Source organism: Epinephelus moara, chromosome 8, assembly GCF_006386435.1.
Source record: "Epinephelus moara isolate mb chromosome 8, YSFRI_EMoa_1.0, whole genome shotgun sequence".
NCBI classification, from domain to species: Eukaryota; Metazoa; Chordata; class Actinopteri; order Perciformes; family Serranidae; genus Epinephelus; species Epinephelus moara.
The window spans coordinates 25,257,093-25,275,357 of record NC_065513.1 but is presented as its reverse complement, the minus strand read 5'-3'; the positions used below and the strand labels follow the sequence as shown (position 1 = coordinate 25,275,357).

At 40.9% G+C, this 18,265-nt stretch overlaps 1 protein-coding gene across 1 annotated transcript; it reads left to right on the top strand.

The window, feature by feature from the left end:
* The first annotated feature begins 27 nt into the window (after positions 1-27).
* rmi1 (RMI1, RecQ mediated genome instability 1, homolog (S. cerevisiae)) lies at positions 28-10,929 on the top strand. Its single transcript, XM_050050082.1, has 10 exons — positions 28-298; positions 419-490; positions 783-1,002; positions 2,120-2,230; positions 2,495-2,644; positions 4,615-4,685; positions 4,973-5,096; positions 5,912-5,993; positions 6,134-6,326; positions 9,034-10,929. The coding sequence occupies exons 3-10, from the start codon at positions 841-843 to the stop codon at positions 10,262-10,264; spliced, it is 2,124 nt and encodes a 707-aa protein (XP_049906039.1). The 5' UTR covers positions 28-298; positions 419-490; positions 783-840; the 3' UTR covers positions 10,265-10,929.
* Positions 10,930-18,265: the final 7,336 nt, after the last annotated feature.

Here is an 18,265-nt window from a genome sequence, read left to right as displayed (position 1 = left end):
AACGCAACACAGTAAGCCCTATTTCCGGGTGCCGCTAGTCCCGTAGTTTTGTGTGGTTGCTCAAGTTATTCCTGTTTATAAGGTATGATCCGCGAGGCTAATGTTAAGCTAAGTCTTTATAAGTACTTGTAGAGACACAATTGATATGTTTAAGACCTCCTTTTGTATATAAGAGCTTAAATGGTTATGTTGTATGGACACAAAGCTAGGGTGCAGTAGCACCAACATAGCTATATAAAGTGGGTTAGTCAACTTTGGCGCCTTGGCTACTTTCCACAACAGCCTCAATACATCTCAGGTAACCTCTATATAAACACGTACTGGAACATTTTTTCTTTCATTATTTTATAATTCAGTCTTTCGCATGCTATACCTGCCTGCATCTCTCACTCAATCTTTCTTTATCTATCCTCCATAGTGCCCAGACGTGACCATCTGCAGAGACACAGGGCTTATCAAAGCTGATGTGACCACAGAAATATAACAGAAAGTAATTCTCCTTTGTTCCTGTATCACAATAAACTAATCTGTCCTAATCAATAGATCACCACAATATCTGGTGTCAAGTGGTTTTGGAGATACAGAGAGAAGATGACCCCTTGACAAAGACACTCTCTTTAAGCCCTCAGGGACTGCAGGGTGCTGTGTCATGAATTACATTACATGTAACATTTGAACCACCACTTGTATACTGAAGACTATAATGTACTAATGTGTCACTGCTTATGTGAAATCTAGAGGACAGTCATCACTGATAACGTACTGTTTTTATATAATAACAGATACCAGTGGAGGGGATATCAGGAAGTGGCCTAAGTCAAACACACACAAAGGAACAGGATGGCCCCTGAGATCCAGGCAGTGGTACATGTGACCCAAGCCTGGCTGCGGTCCTCCTGGCACGTCCAGGTGCCCTTTGCCTGGCTGGAAGCTTGTGTGGAGTGGCTGCAGGAAGAGGCAGGAGGAGCAGGCCGCCTGTCACAGCAGCAAATCAACCAACAGGTAGGCAGGATGAATGTCTAACTGTACAGCTGAAGGCATGATGGTCACAGACTAGAGTCGGCTCAGTTGTCATGGAGATAGCTCAGTTGTGACTATGACGTTGTAAGTATGGGACTTGGGTCATGTGTTAACAGGTGGTCATATGTAGGGAGGCTGAATAATCTCCTCGAAATAGCAGACTGTTTGTGTCTCTTTCTTTATTGTATGAGATTAAATTCCAGTATCCCTCCACGCTAAACTCAGAGCATGATATAAGCAGCTATTTTATTTATCTTGGCGTCCCATATTACCTCAAAAGATGCTATACACAGTGTGGGAACCCTACACAAACATGCAGTGCACAGAGACCACATCTCATTGAATCGTGGTGCAGACAATCATCAAAAGCCCACAACCACGGTTTTACCACTGGACCCTGAGACGAGGAAAACCACGCTACAGTGGGTAGTGATCAGCAAAAGTGGGTGATTGAAGAGTGAAAGAACACCTCCTGGTCTGACAAATCCTGGTTGCTGTTGCAACACGCTGATAGCAGGGCAACATTTTTGTGTAAACAGCATGAATCCATCCTGCCTGGTGTCAGCTGTACCAGCTGGTGGTGGCGTCATGTGGGGTATGTTTTCCTGCATTTACGCATCATTTGTACGCCACAGTGAACCTAAATATTGTTGTTGAACAGCTGCGTCCCTCTATGGCCAGAGTCTATTCCTCTTTCTCTTTTTTAATAGATACTTGGAAAGGGTAATGCTTCATATCTCAAGGCACAGATTACTTCCTGATGGTTCCAGGAACATGACAGTGATATCAGTTGATTCAAGCGGTCAGCATGGTCACTTCACCTGAGAGAGCACTTCAGTGTTGTAGACTGACATGTTCAAATCACGAATAAGGGACTTTATGACAGTACTGAGTCACCATGCCTCAACATTACTGTGATACTTGTATTAGTTAGCCATAATTTGATGGCCCTTTATGTAATGGAAGTGAATGTACCTTATTCTTTATCATGTCACAGAATATTAAGTATAGAATAATAGATATATAATACTGAGTCTAATGAAATAGGTCTTGTGGTGGGAAATAAACTTGCTGTAAACTGCATGACGTGAAATTTTAGGCGCTGGACCAGTGGCTGTTGACAGACCTGAGGGACCTGGGCCACCCTGTTCTCCCTGAGGGTCTCTCTCAGGCCCAGAAGACTCAACTCAGCGGCACCTTCTGTGTCCAGGTACAGGCTTGTAGATCAAATATTTAACGCTATATATATTTTATCTCATACTTACTGTTTGACTTTATGTTAGGGACGATTCCCGTTGATCAGTAGCTGCATGTTTCACTCACAAACAAGACCAGCAATTCAGCTAACTGTCATGTACAGTACTGTGTATCTGTTATTCTGTTTACAATTGAAGTGTCAAACATTTCATTAGATATTTAAGAAATTTAAATGCAGGGAAAACGTAACATAATCAAAGGTCCCACTCTGTTTTAGGTTGACTCATTAATAGACATCAGCCAGCCTGCGTACAGTCAGCTGCAGAAGTGGAGGGGCTCAGACTGTGGCAACGACGAGGTGTCTGCTGTCACGCAGGCCACCCAGAGGCCCTGGGAAGCCAAACCAACCCGTATGCTACTATTGCAGGTCAGAGGCATGTATGAAATGAAATAGGTATATAAATATACATCCCTTGAATTTTGATTTTGTGCTTGGTAAGTGATAACACTTTATTTGGATAGTCAGCCTACAGATAGTTTATGGGGTACTGGTAACATTTCAACAGCTTATTAGTTGAGATTCAACAAGTCAACTGTTTTACTATGTCTGTGGATGTTTAATAAATTATCTACAGAGTATATGTGACCATTATGAACACACCTACACTGAGCTATTCACTCAAGCAGCATAGCTTCAATGAATAGTTCTAGTTCAACTAGATTATTCTGAGACGATGAAGTGAATTGTCACATATACTCTAAAGATAAACATCTACAGGCAAAGAGAAACAGTTGACTTGTTGAATCTCAACTAATAAGCTGTTGACTTGTTACAAACACAGTATAAACTAACTTCCTAACATATAGCGAGTAGGCGAACTCTGGCAGATGGAGTGAAAAGAAGCGTCCAGATTTACTACTAGTGACACCAACACTGAGGGAGTCAATCAAGCCTTAAACGAGACTAAGCAACAGCATGCTTTTGCTCTGAAAATAGATCGGTTTACGTAGCTTTGCCAAAAAAGAGCCAGGGGAGCGTTTTTTTCTAAGCAGGTGCCACATCGCATACCCTGCGTGGTGACATGCGGAGCAGGTTCGGACATCTTCATCGGGAAACACTGAAACAATCTGATGTCCACTCGCTCGTATCGCATTAGGTTAAGAAAGGATAGGAATAGCTGTCATAAATTAACGCCCCAGTGCACCAAGCAGTTGCATTACACGAACAGAATATGTGATACAAGTCGGCCGTCTCTCAACTCAGACAACCTGATAGCTGTGATGAACGGTAATCAAGAATTTTCAACCAACCTCATTTTCAAAAAACAAGCAAAGAACAACAAACAATCAAATTACGAGTACCTGTAATTGGTATGTTTGTATGCGTGTATTTTGAACTCGTGGCTTTTCCATCAACACCGACTTAATAAAGCATTGTGAGTGTGTCTTAGCACTTGCAGATAATTTCCCTACCGTTTATTCACTCACAGCAAACAAAATTAATTAAAATAAAATTAAAATTGATGAAACTGTTTGTAGAACTTCACAACTTGTCACTCGACTAAAGGTTAGTGCAAGGTTTCCATTAAAGATCCATGTAGCAGAAAACTCACATTGTACACACACTGGTAGTGACTACAGAGTATTTTACATTACAAATGCAGTGTTACATTATTCACCAGTGTGTACAATTGTCCTCAGTGAACTGTCCAACCATCCTCTACGACCAGGCTTTGTCTTCATGTGTTTGGTTGGGTAGAATAATGAAGACTTCTGCTTCTCTTCCTAACTGAATCAGAGTGGACAATCAGTGGGAGCATATGAAAAAGTAAATTGCTGGAATATAAGGCGCAGACTGTAATTTTCACCTTAAGTAATACACTTGTCACTGCTCTATGGTTTCTCAAGAATAGTGCTGGTGTTGCTTAGAAACGTTGCAATGGCTTTTTACTCTTTTTTTTTTTTCTTTTTTTTTTTTTACTGTGTCTGAGACCTGAAGTCTCACAAATCTAGGAGTCACGGGATACAAAGAGCCATGGTAGTTTAAAATACACTGGAATCACTGTCCAAAATCACTGGAACAATTTTCAAAAATAATAATTTTGAAAGTCTGTGTTTGAACCAGCAGTAAAGTTCTGAGAAGTTTTGAAGCTAAGCAACCTACAGCGTGACTTACAGTGTGACAGCTACATGTCACTGGTAAAAATGCATGAAGGTGTTTTAGTGTCATTTGTTGTTCCACTTTCAGAATGTTTAACAATGCAGTGAAGCAAGGCTCAGGCAGCAATGATGTTTAGACTTCTTTTGTAATATTTTCAAAATGCAAGTCTGTAATAATTACACAATCATCTCCCTGTTCAGCTGTTTGTGGTCAAATACACAATCTCTGTTGTGCAGGTGACAGATGGAGTCCAGAGCTTGGAGGCCATGGAGTATCAGTCGATCCCTGCACTCAGCACGGCTCTCAGGTTAATAATCAATCTCTGAAATGTTTTATTATTTGATTTTTTTCTTCCTTTCTTTTTACATCTTTCCAGCTACTGCATCCAATGGTACCTAAAAGAAACAGAGGGACTGCTGTTACTTATTTATGTGGGGTATTTTTTTAGATTGTGGTTGGAGATGTCATGGAATCAAAAATGAAATCAAAGTTTCTCAAGAATTAAGAAAATAGGAGTGACTTTCTGGAGTTTTTGTACCATATATTTTTGAGAATTAAACTATATGTTTAATTGTTGGCTCTTGTCACCCCAAGGCCTGGTGTGAAGCTGCAGCTGCATGGGCAGATGGTTTGCAGACTTGGGATGCTTCTGTTGGGGCCGACCAACATCAAGGTCCTGGGTGGTGAGGTGGAGGACCTGGTGGAGAGGAATAAACAGGTAAACTGTTGGTTTCCCTTGCTGATTTGAGACAACACATTTTTATGCTTTCTTTTCTTTTTCATTTAAAACAGCATTTTGACATTAAAGCTACAGTTGGTAATTTTAATAAGAAATAACTCCATCATATTAGCTGAAACTGTCACTATATTCACACAGCAGTAAATTAGAAAGATAATTTGTGGAAAAATCATTCCTCTGCCTACTTTATTGTCCTGCATTTCTAATTTACTTTACCGCACGTGAAAGAAAACAACCAATCACAACTGAGGAGTCACTAAAGCAGCTGTCAATCATGTTAATCACTGCTCGTGAACTGTAGTCAAACAGTCAAACTAGGCAGCACTGATCAAATATGAATCAAGATTATGTTGCTGCATTGCCGGTTTCCGCTTTAACTGTTTTCAGAAACATATATTAGTGTACTGTTTAGCTGTAAAATTAGAAAGTTTGTGACCCGGCTGCCATGTTGGATACAGTTAAATGGGAGTACCAAGCACCACCCACCAACTAGAACCAATGTTCTGTGTCTACAGCTAAACAGTACACGAAAATATGTTTCTGAAAACATTTGAGGCGAGAAATAGGTAATGCAGTAGCAGAATCTTGGTTCATATTTAATCAGCACTGCCTAGTTTGACAGCCTGACCGTAGTTCAAGCAGTGATTGACATGATCTACAACTGCATAACAGACTCCTCGGCTCAGATTGGTGGTGCTGGTTTCTGCAAATATGACACAAAATTATTTTCAGAAAAGTTGCGTACAGATGTGTGTGTACAGATCCTGTGGTATATTTCTATACTACTATGACAGGGCAAGATTCTGTGTCGGACGCTGGGACTTCCTGAGGAGGAGCAGCAGGAGGGGGAGGAGGCTCCACCAGCACCACAACAAGGTATATTTAATTCAATTAGACAATTTATATGTTTATAAAATAAGTCACGCTGAAGACTGGTAATGGATGCCTTATTTCTTAGTTTAATTTGCCATTTTTAGGATTGAAAATAATCGTGCTACTTTTTGCTTTCTCCTCAGGTAACCAGGAAGTGGAGGACCTGGAGGTGGATGATGCAGAGTTGTTGGCAGCCAGTCTGGAGGCCCAGGAGGAGGTGGAATGGGTTCAGGTTGAGCCTATTCGAGACAGTGGCTACAGGACGCTAAGTGTGACCTCCACTCAGTCCTCGAGAAGCTCCACTGTCAGGAGCCTTGTATCGACAGCCTCATCTAGGTGAGTGGTTATCAACATGATGTCTTGACATTTTAAGCTGGAACTCCACAGTGCTCAATGCCGGGCAAATAAACCTTGACATTTTAAATTTTAGCATAATGTTTGCCTTTAGAAAAAATATCAGCATTTATCTTTCAGCTACTTTAGGGAGCATTTAACACTAACTCCACACAAGCTGTCTGACTTCAGGCTGTGATCAAAAATAAGACTTACAGGGACAGTTCACCCCATAATCAAAAATCCATATTTTGTCTCTTACCTGTAGCACTAAACATCAGTCTAGATTGTATTGTTGTGAGTTGCCGAGTGTTGGAGATATCGACTGTAGAGATGTCTGCTTTCTCTTGAATATAAGGGAACTAGATGGCACTCGTCTTGGTCAAATGTAAAAGAAAAAAAAAACTCAGTGCTTACATCTCACACTGTCAAAATGGTTCCTACATGGTACTGCTTTTGATATCTGACTTAAAACTATCTTGGACCTGCATGGTAAATGGGCTTTCACTTTCTCATCATCATCTGACCACTCAAAGCGATTTTTACACTACGAGTCACATTCACCCATTGACACATTGGTGGCCGAGGCTGCCATACAACCACCTGCCACCTGCTATTCAGTTTTTAACACACTCCCACATTGATGGAACAGCCATCGAGAGCTTCAGTATCTTGCTTAAAGGGATAGTGCACCCAAAAATGAAAATTCAGCCATTATCTACTCACTCTCATGCTGAGGAACGCTCTGGTGAAGTTTTAGAGTCCTTACATCCCTTGCGGAGATCGGCAAGGGCAGCAGCTAGCACACCTAATGGCAGACGGCGCCCCAGACTAACATCCAAGAACACAAAATTGAATCCACAAAGTATCTCCATACTGCTCATCCATAGTGATCCAAGTGTGCTGCAGCCCCGACATAAAAAGTTGTTTCGAAAAACATCATATGAACTCTGTTTTTAGCCTCACTGTAGCCTGTAGCTCTGACTGCTTCTCTGTGCTCCGTGCTCACGTGTGCACGCTTGCGCGTGACCAGCGAAAGCATGAGCTTTGCTTACCCGTGTTTACATCACGTGACACGTGCACCGCAGGGAGGACCCGTGTTTACATCACGTGACACGTGCACCGCAGGGAGGGACAACAGTAACCACAGTAGGTAAAAGATAATTTGCACTACGGTCTTTTAGCAAAGGACAGCCCAACATGTCTGCACTACGGTCTTTTAGCAAAGGACAGCCCAACATGTCTGAAGACTTTGCAATTGAAGAGGAACAGCATTTCTTTGTTGAGCCGTATTTGTTTGAGCCCGAGTATACGGACGGAACTCAGGCTACTGGACGAAGCAGCCGCCGCAGCTCATGAGCCTAACCCTCAGCCAGCCGCAGAATACCGGAGTCGAGCACTGGAAACCTGGTGGTGTAGCTGTTTCAAATGCAAAGCAATGCCAACGGATGAGGAAAGTCTTTGCTGCTCAGACTGGGAATTGGCGATGCCTGCACTTGAGAATCTGGACATCAGTACTGACGAGACTGCTGCTCTTCAGAGATCACTGATCACCCTGAGCGCGCACACGTGAGCGCGGAGCACAGAGAAGCAGTCAGAGCTACAGGCTACAGTGAGGCTAAAAACAGAGTTCAAATGATGTTTTTCGAAACTTGGTTCTTGGACGTTAGTCTGGGGCGCCGTCAGCCATTAGGTGTACTAGCCGCTCCCCCCGCCGATCTCCGCAAGGGATGCGAGGACTCTAAAACTTCACCAGAGCTTTCCTAAGCATGAGGGTGAGTAGATAATGGCTGAATTTTCATTTTTGGGTGCACTATCCCTTTAAGGATACTTCAACATGCAGACTGGAGGGGCCAGGGATCGAACCGCTGATATTCTGATTAATGGATGACCCGTTCTACCTTTGAGCCACAGCTGCCCATCTTGTTTTTTTCAAAATTATTTTTAGCTCGGAAAAAATATTTTTGACAAGAGCAATATATTCCCATGTCATTAGACTTTGTCATTTGGTTGCATTTTGGTTGTGACGTCGGGTGATCATCAAGTCTCTTCTGTAGTGGAATTAACATCATGTTATGCATACATTGTGATGGCTCACCAGCAGATGAAATAGAATGCTTTTCGATGTATGTAATATTCAGTCATTGTGCAAAATAAGAAAAAGCATGTTGGTCGGTTCTGATGGTTTATTTTAAAGCCGATATTGGCCGATACTGATGATGTACCAATATTATCTGCATGTCGGCCAATCCCGATAGTTCATTTCGAAGCCAATATCTGCAGATACCGATGACGTGCAGACATTATTGTGCATCCCTACTGACGACAGATGATGTTGATATTTTGTGGGTATAAGTCATATTGTTCAGCAATGAGATTCCAACGTCTCAGACCAATGTCATCCTGACATAGAACAACAACATGTAGTTGTAAGGTATGGAAAATAAAACCCAACGTCTGCAAAACGCCATGATATTAACGTCCACACAATGTGATATTCTAATAGACATTTAAAATATCGTTAACCCAATTTTCATTTCAACCAAAATTTAACACAGTCTGACATAAGAGTCCAACTAAACTCTCTGATGTCATACTGACATCTGGTGCCAGCTTGGTTTGAATTTTGGGGGTATTAACACTGTTACAAACACTTGCTGATTTAAAGCTGTCTTAACTCAGTCTAACATTTTTGGCCGGTCTCTTGCAGAAGTGAAGCCTCTGAACTCTCGTACAGAAGTGGTTTCAACCAGAGCAACAGAGGTGGTTTAGTCCAAGGTCATCGCTACGGAAACGAACAAGAGGATTCTGACCTCTCCATTCAACAAGAGATCCCAGATCACAACATGGCAGACGAAGACTTTCCTGATGAAGACTTTGACGATCTTCCCCTGGACGAGTTGGACAGTGTGATTTTTCAAGAAAGTCCAAATGTTGCTGCACAGTCTGACAGCAGTCACAGAAACACGCCACACAACAACAACAACAACAACAGAATAACAGGAAGTCCTAACAGAGCAACAAAAGCCCAAACTGCTCAGTTTGAGCAGCACACTTTGGATGGCTCTGGGTCAAGGCTTGGTTCTAGCAACTCCAGATCCACCACACAGAAAAGAGACTATCAAGGCTGCGCTAAAGGAGCTACAGTGAAGTCCTGTAACCCAGCAGCAGCTTCAGGGCCAACACATGAATTAGAGGTTGTTACTAATGATGAGAGCGATTTCATGGATGAAGATATGGACTGCCTTCTGGCTGAGGTAGAAACTGGGATGCCAAATCAGCTCCCTGTTCAACAAGGACCTAGTAGAGACAGAGAGAGCGCCACCAACAAAACAGTAACTTCAATCTCCAATTGTAGACTTGCTGGTGACTCATCAGCAAGTTCTATTAAGACAAAACCTGCATTTGAGAGCTCGCACACGACACCCCAGGGGCAAAATTATACCTCAAACTCTGCAGTATCTGATAGACCATCTGGCAGCTTGGTCCCTGCTGTCACTCTGACCTCTCCACCTTTCACCTATTTGTGCCTGCTAGAAGAGACAATGTCCAAACCACACCCTCGCACCACAGAGATCCGCGTCAAAGCTTTCATTGTGACTCTCTTGGGGAAACTGAGCAGCAACAGCGGTCTTTGGAGCGTCTGCGCTACGATATCTGATGGAACTGGTTACCTGGACGTGGAGCTGTCCAATGAGGTGTTGACGGGCCTGCTCGGCTTCTCTGTGGCGGAGAAGGGGGCTCTGAAGCGTGACCCAGCCCGGAGAGGTGAGCTGGACACTGGGATGAGGAGGTGTCAGGAAGGGCTGGTGGACATGTGCTGTGTTATGACCATCGTGGTTGAAGCAGGCGGCAGGAAAGCTGTGGTGACCAAGGCAGACCCCGTCAGTGAGAAAGTAGTCCAGGAGCTTGAGCAGAGGGTGAGAGAGAGGAGAAAATAGACACGGAGGAGAGGTTGGGGGGGAGTGGGTGATAATGAGAAAATTACAGGCAACAGAAAAGTATATTGGCCTTAAGCAGAGATGGAAAATTGAATGAAACTAAAGTGTTTTTTTTTTTTTAGGCCGATTTTCTGCTTGACATGCACTGCATTGCTTCCAAGCAAAGTAAACAGATCTATAACATCGACACTGCGTATAAACGATTGGTCATCAACATATTAGGTCAAGCTAGTCAGAGCTGAGCATCCCAAATTGTATATAACATTAAAAACTACGAAGAGAAGTGTGAGGCGTGTGAGACGAGAGAAGGGAATCGGGGGAGAAAATAATTCATATTCTGATTGTTGTAATGAATTGCCAGCCTTTGCATTCATTCAGTACATCCATTACTTCTGACTGAAAAATGATTGAATATCCAAGGGCAGCGTGGGTCTTTAATAAACTCCCCCTGAGGAGAATGAGAGGAAAGGGAGATAAAGGAGAGGCCATGGGCTTCGATTATTTTTGTTCATTATGAAGCCTCATCTGTGTTTTTGTCTTTGATGAATACATATACCGCAGATTTGATGCTTTGCCTTAATTCTCTGTGTATTGAAATAAAATTGTTTTTAAAGGTTTTATCATTTTCTGTCACTCTTTGACTAATAAAACATGCTTCAAGTTAACTGCTCGCTGCTAATTTTATCTTTCCGTCGCTCCTTGTTAAGTGAGGATTGTATTCCTCAAGAATAACAAGAAAAAAATCAATAAGCGGACAGAGAGGCAGTGTTTCATTTGCTTCGTAATAGTCTTATTAAATGCACCTTTGGGATATGCGCTGTTTAAGCACACATAATAGTAATTAAAAGTAGCCCTGCAGTATTATCTGGTCTAGAGGTAGAAACGTGTCTTCGACAATTTGTACTACTCAAATTAATGTGTGTCTTGCCTGCCGTCATACAATATAATTAGGCATCTCTTATAGTTTAATGTTCTCGGTGTGAAAATGAGCAAAATGCAGGCTAATAAAGGTACCGCAGAGGATGTATGTTATTACATACGTGTGCTTACATGTGTGCGTCTGTGTGTGTTCGTTCAGGAGAGCACATACATGTTACTGTCGTGGCGCTGTGTGCACTTCCATTCAGGTAGCTGGTCTCGGTTCATTAAGGGCTAATCAGGTTGAATGTCTAAATCAGGACCCTGCTATGCATGTCGATAACCTGTTACGTGCTAATGAGGCTGGATACGACGGGGGAGGGGGAGAGAGGCAACCCATAGGGAGGGATAAGTGGAATAAATATTGGGTGATAGAGTAAATGAAACAAGAGGGGAGTGTTGTCTCGGTTGTGCTGCAGTCAGACCTCACTGTATACACACTGTAACATGTCATTAATGACAGATGGCTGTTATGGTGAGCACCCAGTGTGGATGTGTTCAAAATTATATGGCAAAATACATGTGTTCATGTTCAACAGGTCTATGTAGTCTGGTTTTATGTAAGCAAGAAGAGGAACTAACAGAACGACCTGCCCGTGGAAGTCAGGTCGGCAGTCAGTGATCTCTTCAAAGTCCTCTCTTAAATCATACTTTTATCAGAGAGCCTTTCCTGATTTCACTTGAGTTTTAATTTGCTTTGAACTGTCTTTTATTTTCTCAGTTTTGAAACATATTTTTTTAAATCCATTTTCATTTAAAACCTTGTCTGTTTTATTTTGTGGTCTTGTGAAGGACTTTATTATGCTGTTGAAGAGGACTCTTTAGAGTGCACTAACACAGTGGTTCCCAACTGGTCCAGCCCCAGGGTCCAGATTTCTCCTTAGTCATCAGTTCAAGGTCCACACAGTCTAACATATTAAGTGTCACATTTGCATTTGGCCATGTGGTCAAGCTAGTTCACTGTCTCTGTCAAGTAGCTGTCCGTTAGTCAGTCACGCAACAGCAGAAAATGGCACTTCAAAATAAAAGCTTTGTGCCAGAAATTCACTGTATTTAAAAAAATGAGGTGTGTTTTTAACAGTGTTGGGCAAGCTACTTGGAAAGTGTAGTGAGCTAAGCTACTAGTTACTCTAATATTAAATGAAGCTTCACTACATCAAAGCTATCACCCTCAGAAATGTAGCAAGCTAAGCTACAGCAAAATGAAAGTAACTAGTGTAACTACATCCAAGCTTTTTACTAAATTGAACCAACTTCGTGCCAAGTCAGTGTTATCTTACTGATCAATAAAACTGTCAGTCGAACAGATAGGCAGGTAAAAAAGTTAAGTTCAATTGTTTACTGAACTGTGAGCTGCACTAACTCCCAACACGACTCAAACCACAACAGCAAGAATGAAGACCTGCTTCAAACAGTCACAACATGGTCAAAAACGTACATGCGTGTATGTATGTGTATGTACACTGCAAAAACTCACGAATATAAATCCCATTCATGATGGGGTCAAATGGATTATGTGCATTATTAACCACAAAACAAGCAAATACTTCATCTTAATGACATATAACACTCATTATGCTTCAGCTGAATCCTCTAAGCAAATGACCATGTTGAATTGAAATTAGTTTATCACGTTAAATGTCCGAAATTGTATGAAATTGCTCCAATGCGTTAAACCAAACTTTGCGCATAATCACACAGCCTGATATGCCCTGGCAAACACAGTGGGACTGCTGTACAGACCGTTGGTCTTTCTTACCCTAACCCTGGTTATTTTCTGAAAGCACAGAGCAAAGAAATGTCTTTTTTTTCTCCCCCGGTCTGCTGTCAGCAGAGAGCGGCGGCTGCAGCGGGGATTTCAGCACCACGGACGGCGCGCGTAAAAAGACTTGACAAGCGTCTCCTTTAAATGTGTTTGCTGCTAGAGAAATTATACATAATAAATGAAGACAGTGACATATTTTCAATAAAAAACAATGAGTTGAACGTTCATTTCAAGCTTTTGTAGTACAACGAGTTTCAGAATTGTGCGAGTGCGGCCGGAGAGCGGGCGGCAGTGTTTGATGCAGGAAACTCGATATGGACTTGAAAATCAATTTCGGAGTGGGGGTCGTTCGGAACGGCGGGGTTTCGGAATGGAGGGCTGTCCCCTGTCAGGTTCATGCGGAAGTGACTCTGTGTGGTAGCGGTGACAGTTTTATTTCAGTCCATAACAGAAATCCCCGCCTCGTTTGAGCTTCAGAAATGATTTTGGAAATATAGCTTGTGTGGACGCTACCGCGCTAAGTGATCAGTAAAAGAGCTTAACTCCTGAGAAGTTACTTGATTCAGAAAACAGCGACGCTACCACCAAGCTACTGAGAAATGTAGTTAAACTACAAACGTCTGCTACTGTAGTGACGCTACTGCCCAACACTGGTTTTTAACAAACGTCACACATTTGTGAGTCACTTGCTGTTCATTCAGAATGGATCCGTGACCCACTTTTGGACCGCGACCTACCAGTTGGGAACCACTGCACTAAATACATTAGTACCATTATACTTTTTTTTGGCACAAATTGTTTTATAAGTCAAAAGAAGCTGCATCTGATGCAGGACTCAGCAAGAAGGATTTCCTGAATGCCCGCGGCAAATACAATGCCATGCCAGGCTAGTGAATCTAGCAACTCACGTGCCCAATCGGGCGAGTAAGGAAGCGTACTGCTGCCACATCAGGAAAAAAATAATGGATCAGTATTACGTTATAACATGAAAAGTTTGTTGTTCTAACAAGAAGTTTTTCACGTTATAACAATATAGTTTCGTGTTATCCGTGTTCTGGGCCATGGTGATGCCTGGTCATTGCAAATAGCCAAGTGTCAAATCACAGCCGGAGTGTATGGGTGCACCTCCTCCCGAGACCAAATATTGCATTATAGTGCGGAACTTTTGATGTCCTAACAATATAAATGATCACGTTATACTGTAGAACTTTTCACGTTTTTACAATATAAGTTATCATGTTTTAACTTGAAAATATATTGTTATAATGTGAAAAACTTCTTGTTAGAACAATAAACTTTTCATGTTATAACGTAATACTGACCCATTAAGTTTTTTTTCCAGAACTGATGATGTAAGTATAAGGAGTGAGTGAGTGAGCCACTTTGCTTCCGTTTTGTCTGTTGAAAGCTGCACATGCACAGTACTGAATGACAATCACCTTTAGTCTTTTTGTTATTTGAAAACTGCTAAAAAAAAATAAAATAAAACAAGTTGTATTGGGACAAATAGATTTCTAACTCACTTGCCCAACCAGGCAATTAAAAATATAAATCATAAACACTGAACAGAAGCCATGCAAAGTAACAAGCAACAGCAGAGCATCAGTACAATACAATAACACAACAACAACAAACAGCATGTTAGCACAAACAGACATGCAAGCAACATGAAGCGCCAACACACAGATTAGCATTACACGCAGACATGCAGAGCAGCAATAGAAAGTAAACATTGATAAAACAGAAAAGTCATTATGTATGGTCAAATTCACTAACACACAAGCCATGTGACAGAAAGTTACCTTTGCTGTTAATGAAATAGATATTTCATACATACCCATGCAGAGTTGGCTGCCTGGCAACGGGCAAGGACATAAAGCAACTTAGCAGCAGGTTAGCTAGAAATAATAAAAACAGTGTTTCAGTGAGCAGTGTACTGTGTTGATTAGAAATGTTCACATATCTGATTGTCCAAAAAGCAGGTCTTGAGCCTTTGTTTGAAGGTGTGATAGGTGTTACCTGCAAGGGTCTCCTTCTTGAGGGGCACAACATTTCTTGCATTCTGTTGGCCATCTTGGTTTTGAGAGATTTGTGTTGCACTGACACTGTCATGACACACCAGGGTCCACTGAAGTGACTTAAATGCACCATATCATCAAAACCCAATATACAAGAACATGGCTTTTTAATAGCTGTCCATTGTAGTGACCACTATATGCAAAAGGGTCAAAATTTATAAAAAGAATATTGTTGGTTGTAATTATGGCGAAGATCATGCGATCAAAAGCTATGACTAATAATCGATCTCGACATCAGAACGGTTTTTCTATGGCAGTTTCAGACATCAGTAATGATTTTTTATTGCTCAACTTTTCAGCCTCTGTGGACGACAAGTCTTTAACGTGCTCAGAAAAAACAAGAGAACTGGACGAACTCTGCTGATGAAGATCACGTGACTGATCGTAAGATCAATTTTGTCAAAGGTTTTAGTGTTCTTTGTTCTTTGAAGGCACTTTTTAGGATTAAAAGACAATTGAGTGTCAAATAAAGTCAAGTAATATATTACATGATGATATAATGTGAATTTACTCAAGTACTACATAAATACCAACAACACATGAATGTTCGCTTGCTTTGGTCCGAATCACCTCAAACATCTGTAACATTTAAATGTTTAAATATTAGGTTACCGGTATATATCAATAATTATGGTCCATAAATATAATGTGTATAATGAAATTACACCTTTCAAGGGGCCATTTTGCAAAGTGGCATATTTTATTTTTTATTTTTTCAATTTATTTTTGCTGATGACACCCTTGTACTACATAAGCAAAATGTTAAATGCTGGACTTTTACTGTGATGGTGTTTTAAAACCTAAGTGAAGCATCTGAGTACTTCCTCCACCACCACTTAAGGATATGAATATGAAAAGGATATATATAAATATAGCCTTTCAGGCAGTAAATTACAGGACGGAAGTTGGCAGGGAACAAGCTCGGCAAAGAGAACACGACCCCCAGAGATCTTTTATGAAGCTTATGACCTTCATCATTTCCTCCTAAGTGTATTACATGTGCACTGTGGGTCTGGGGTTCAGTGAAAAGCTGGACTGCATAGTCTTGTGAGGAAATTACAATTTTTGAGTCTTTAAAAGTTTGTCATGCAGCGGCACATGATAAATGACATATTTCAAAAGCAGCATGAGAAAGTGCTCGACCACCCTAATAGCTTTCCATTTGCAATATTATTTCCTCGATTTTAGTCTTCCACTTCTGTCTCAGTCCGGAGCGGTAGCAGGGAGAAAAATATGCTTTTTCATTCCCCTGTGAGTTTGGATGTACCTTTCCAAATTGCAGATAGCAGGCGAGTGCAGGAGACTGAGACAGGGAGGACGGAGGACTGTGCTAATTTCTCTAATGCTCATATACAGCTGCACTGTACCTCTTTGGTCATTACAAATATCAATGAAAAAAATACATGAGCAATCCTAATCCCCCTCCTGCTGCAGCAGATGTAATTTTCTTTGGCCTATTACATTTAGTAATGAAAAATCCACTTAGACAGCTCAACCTCTCTTTTAGGCCTCCATCAAAATGAGCAAATGGTTTCTCCTCATGGCAAAAACATACCTCTTTACGTGTGTGTGTGTGTGTGCGTGTGTGTGTGTGTGTGTGTGTGCAGGCTTGAGGATGTGAATCATTAAAGGAATAGAAAATTATGAGGAACTCGGACTAAGGTAACAATAAAGTACCTTCCTACTTTGTTTTGGCTCATCTGGATGGACGGAGGGGATGATTATTGTGGTTTGAAAAGACACGAAGAAAGGACCCATTTTGTGCTCATATTAAAGTTTTTAGGCGTTTTTTATCTTAACTGACAAAAGTAAATATTGTATATTAAAGCCTGATTATAACATCAGTGCCACAGTATACAGATTTACTATCAAATAAGACAACTCATTTTTATTATTAAGATATTTCACTCGTTATGCAGAATGATCTATTTTAGAAAACAATTGCATCATGGGATAATAATTATTGATGCATTGATGTGTAAGCAGCATTTTATTTTTGCAGCAACATAATTGTTTGATGTAATTTTAATGTTACTGCTGGGTAGCTGAATATATAATCTTCCATCATAATTAGATTTGATAATATATTGTATAATGGATTTAAACCTTTAAAGTAATTTGTTACTAAAGCTGTCAAATAAAATTTAGAGTAAAAAGTACAATATTTGGCCTTCGAAATGTACCGAAGTAAAAAAAAAAAAAAGTAGCAAGTAAAAAAAAATTAACTCAAAATTGTACTTAAATACTACTTTCCACAAGTTCTTGTAAAATGTCCTGGTTGAGCCAAGAGCAGCTTTAGCGGTTTTAGTTGTGTCATTACATCCTCCAGTTTTGATCTTCAACTCTTTGGGGGCCACCCTGATTGTGGGCGCCAGACCGCGAGGATCAATAACTTTGACATATACGTATGAAAGATCAAAAATCCTCTGGTTGCAAACAGGACAAAAACATGGCAGTGGGGACACCGATGCCTCAGCATGTTTCAGGATATGTTAATAATCTGTTTTAAAACAATATTCAGATGCCCGTATGGACACTAAAACAGGTTTTGCTTGATGTAATTATTCCTTCTGTTTATACTGGCCATTTAAAGATCACTAAGATCCTGATGTGCTTTCATGTAGTAGATGGGGGATAAAGTCCACTGTAACTTAGAAAATGCACCTTAATTGCAATGGGATAATTTGCAGCTTTTCTAATTCTAAACCCTAAAAAAACACATAGGTAAAACATATTGTTGAATATATTTCAATGGTCAAGCTAATGTTGAACACATCCCCTCCCTTGACGTAGAATGCAGAAATAAAGCTGTTCGACACAATGGGCCACATGCAGCATGCAGCCTCTTTTTCTTATATTTTTCTCAACATTTCCTTGAATTAAAAAAAATCAGAGAGAAAAAAATCAAAAGTCAACTCCAGTTGCACCAAATGTTCTTAATTAACCATCCAAATCTGCTCTTACCCGATGTGCTGAATGATGAATCCCACTTGATTATAAGTAACCTATTGGCACAGGTAACGCCCCCGAAACTACTCTGGCACATGCCTATAGAAACCGCAGAGATGCCTCCAATAGAGGCTGTAAGAACAAGAAGAACTTCTACAATAGCGAAACCTACGAACTAAAACATGATATTCAAGAGTGTCAGTAGTGGCGTTACAGGAAAATCAAAAACTGTCATGTTACAGAGATGCACTTTAACTTAGATTTAAATAAAGGTTTTAAAATCAGTGCTCT

What these genes read in the sequence shown, in the direction of transcription:
- rmi1 (XM_050050082.1), top strand. Translation starts at nt 841, where the DNA reads ATGGCCCCTGAGATCCAGGCAGTGGTACATGTGACCCAAGCCTGGCTG. An exon ending in CCCGTATGCTACTATTGCAG is followed by an intron (nt 2,645 to 4,614) that starts GTCAGAGGCATG and finishes TCTGTTGTGCAG; the next exon opens with GTGACAGATGGAGTCCAGAG. An exon ending in GTATCGACAGCCTCATCTAG is followed by an intron (nt 6,327 to 9,033) that starts GTGAGTGGTTAT and finishes GGTCTCTTGCAG; the next exon opens with AAGTGAAGCCTCTGAACTCT.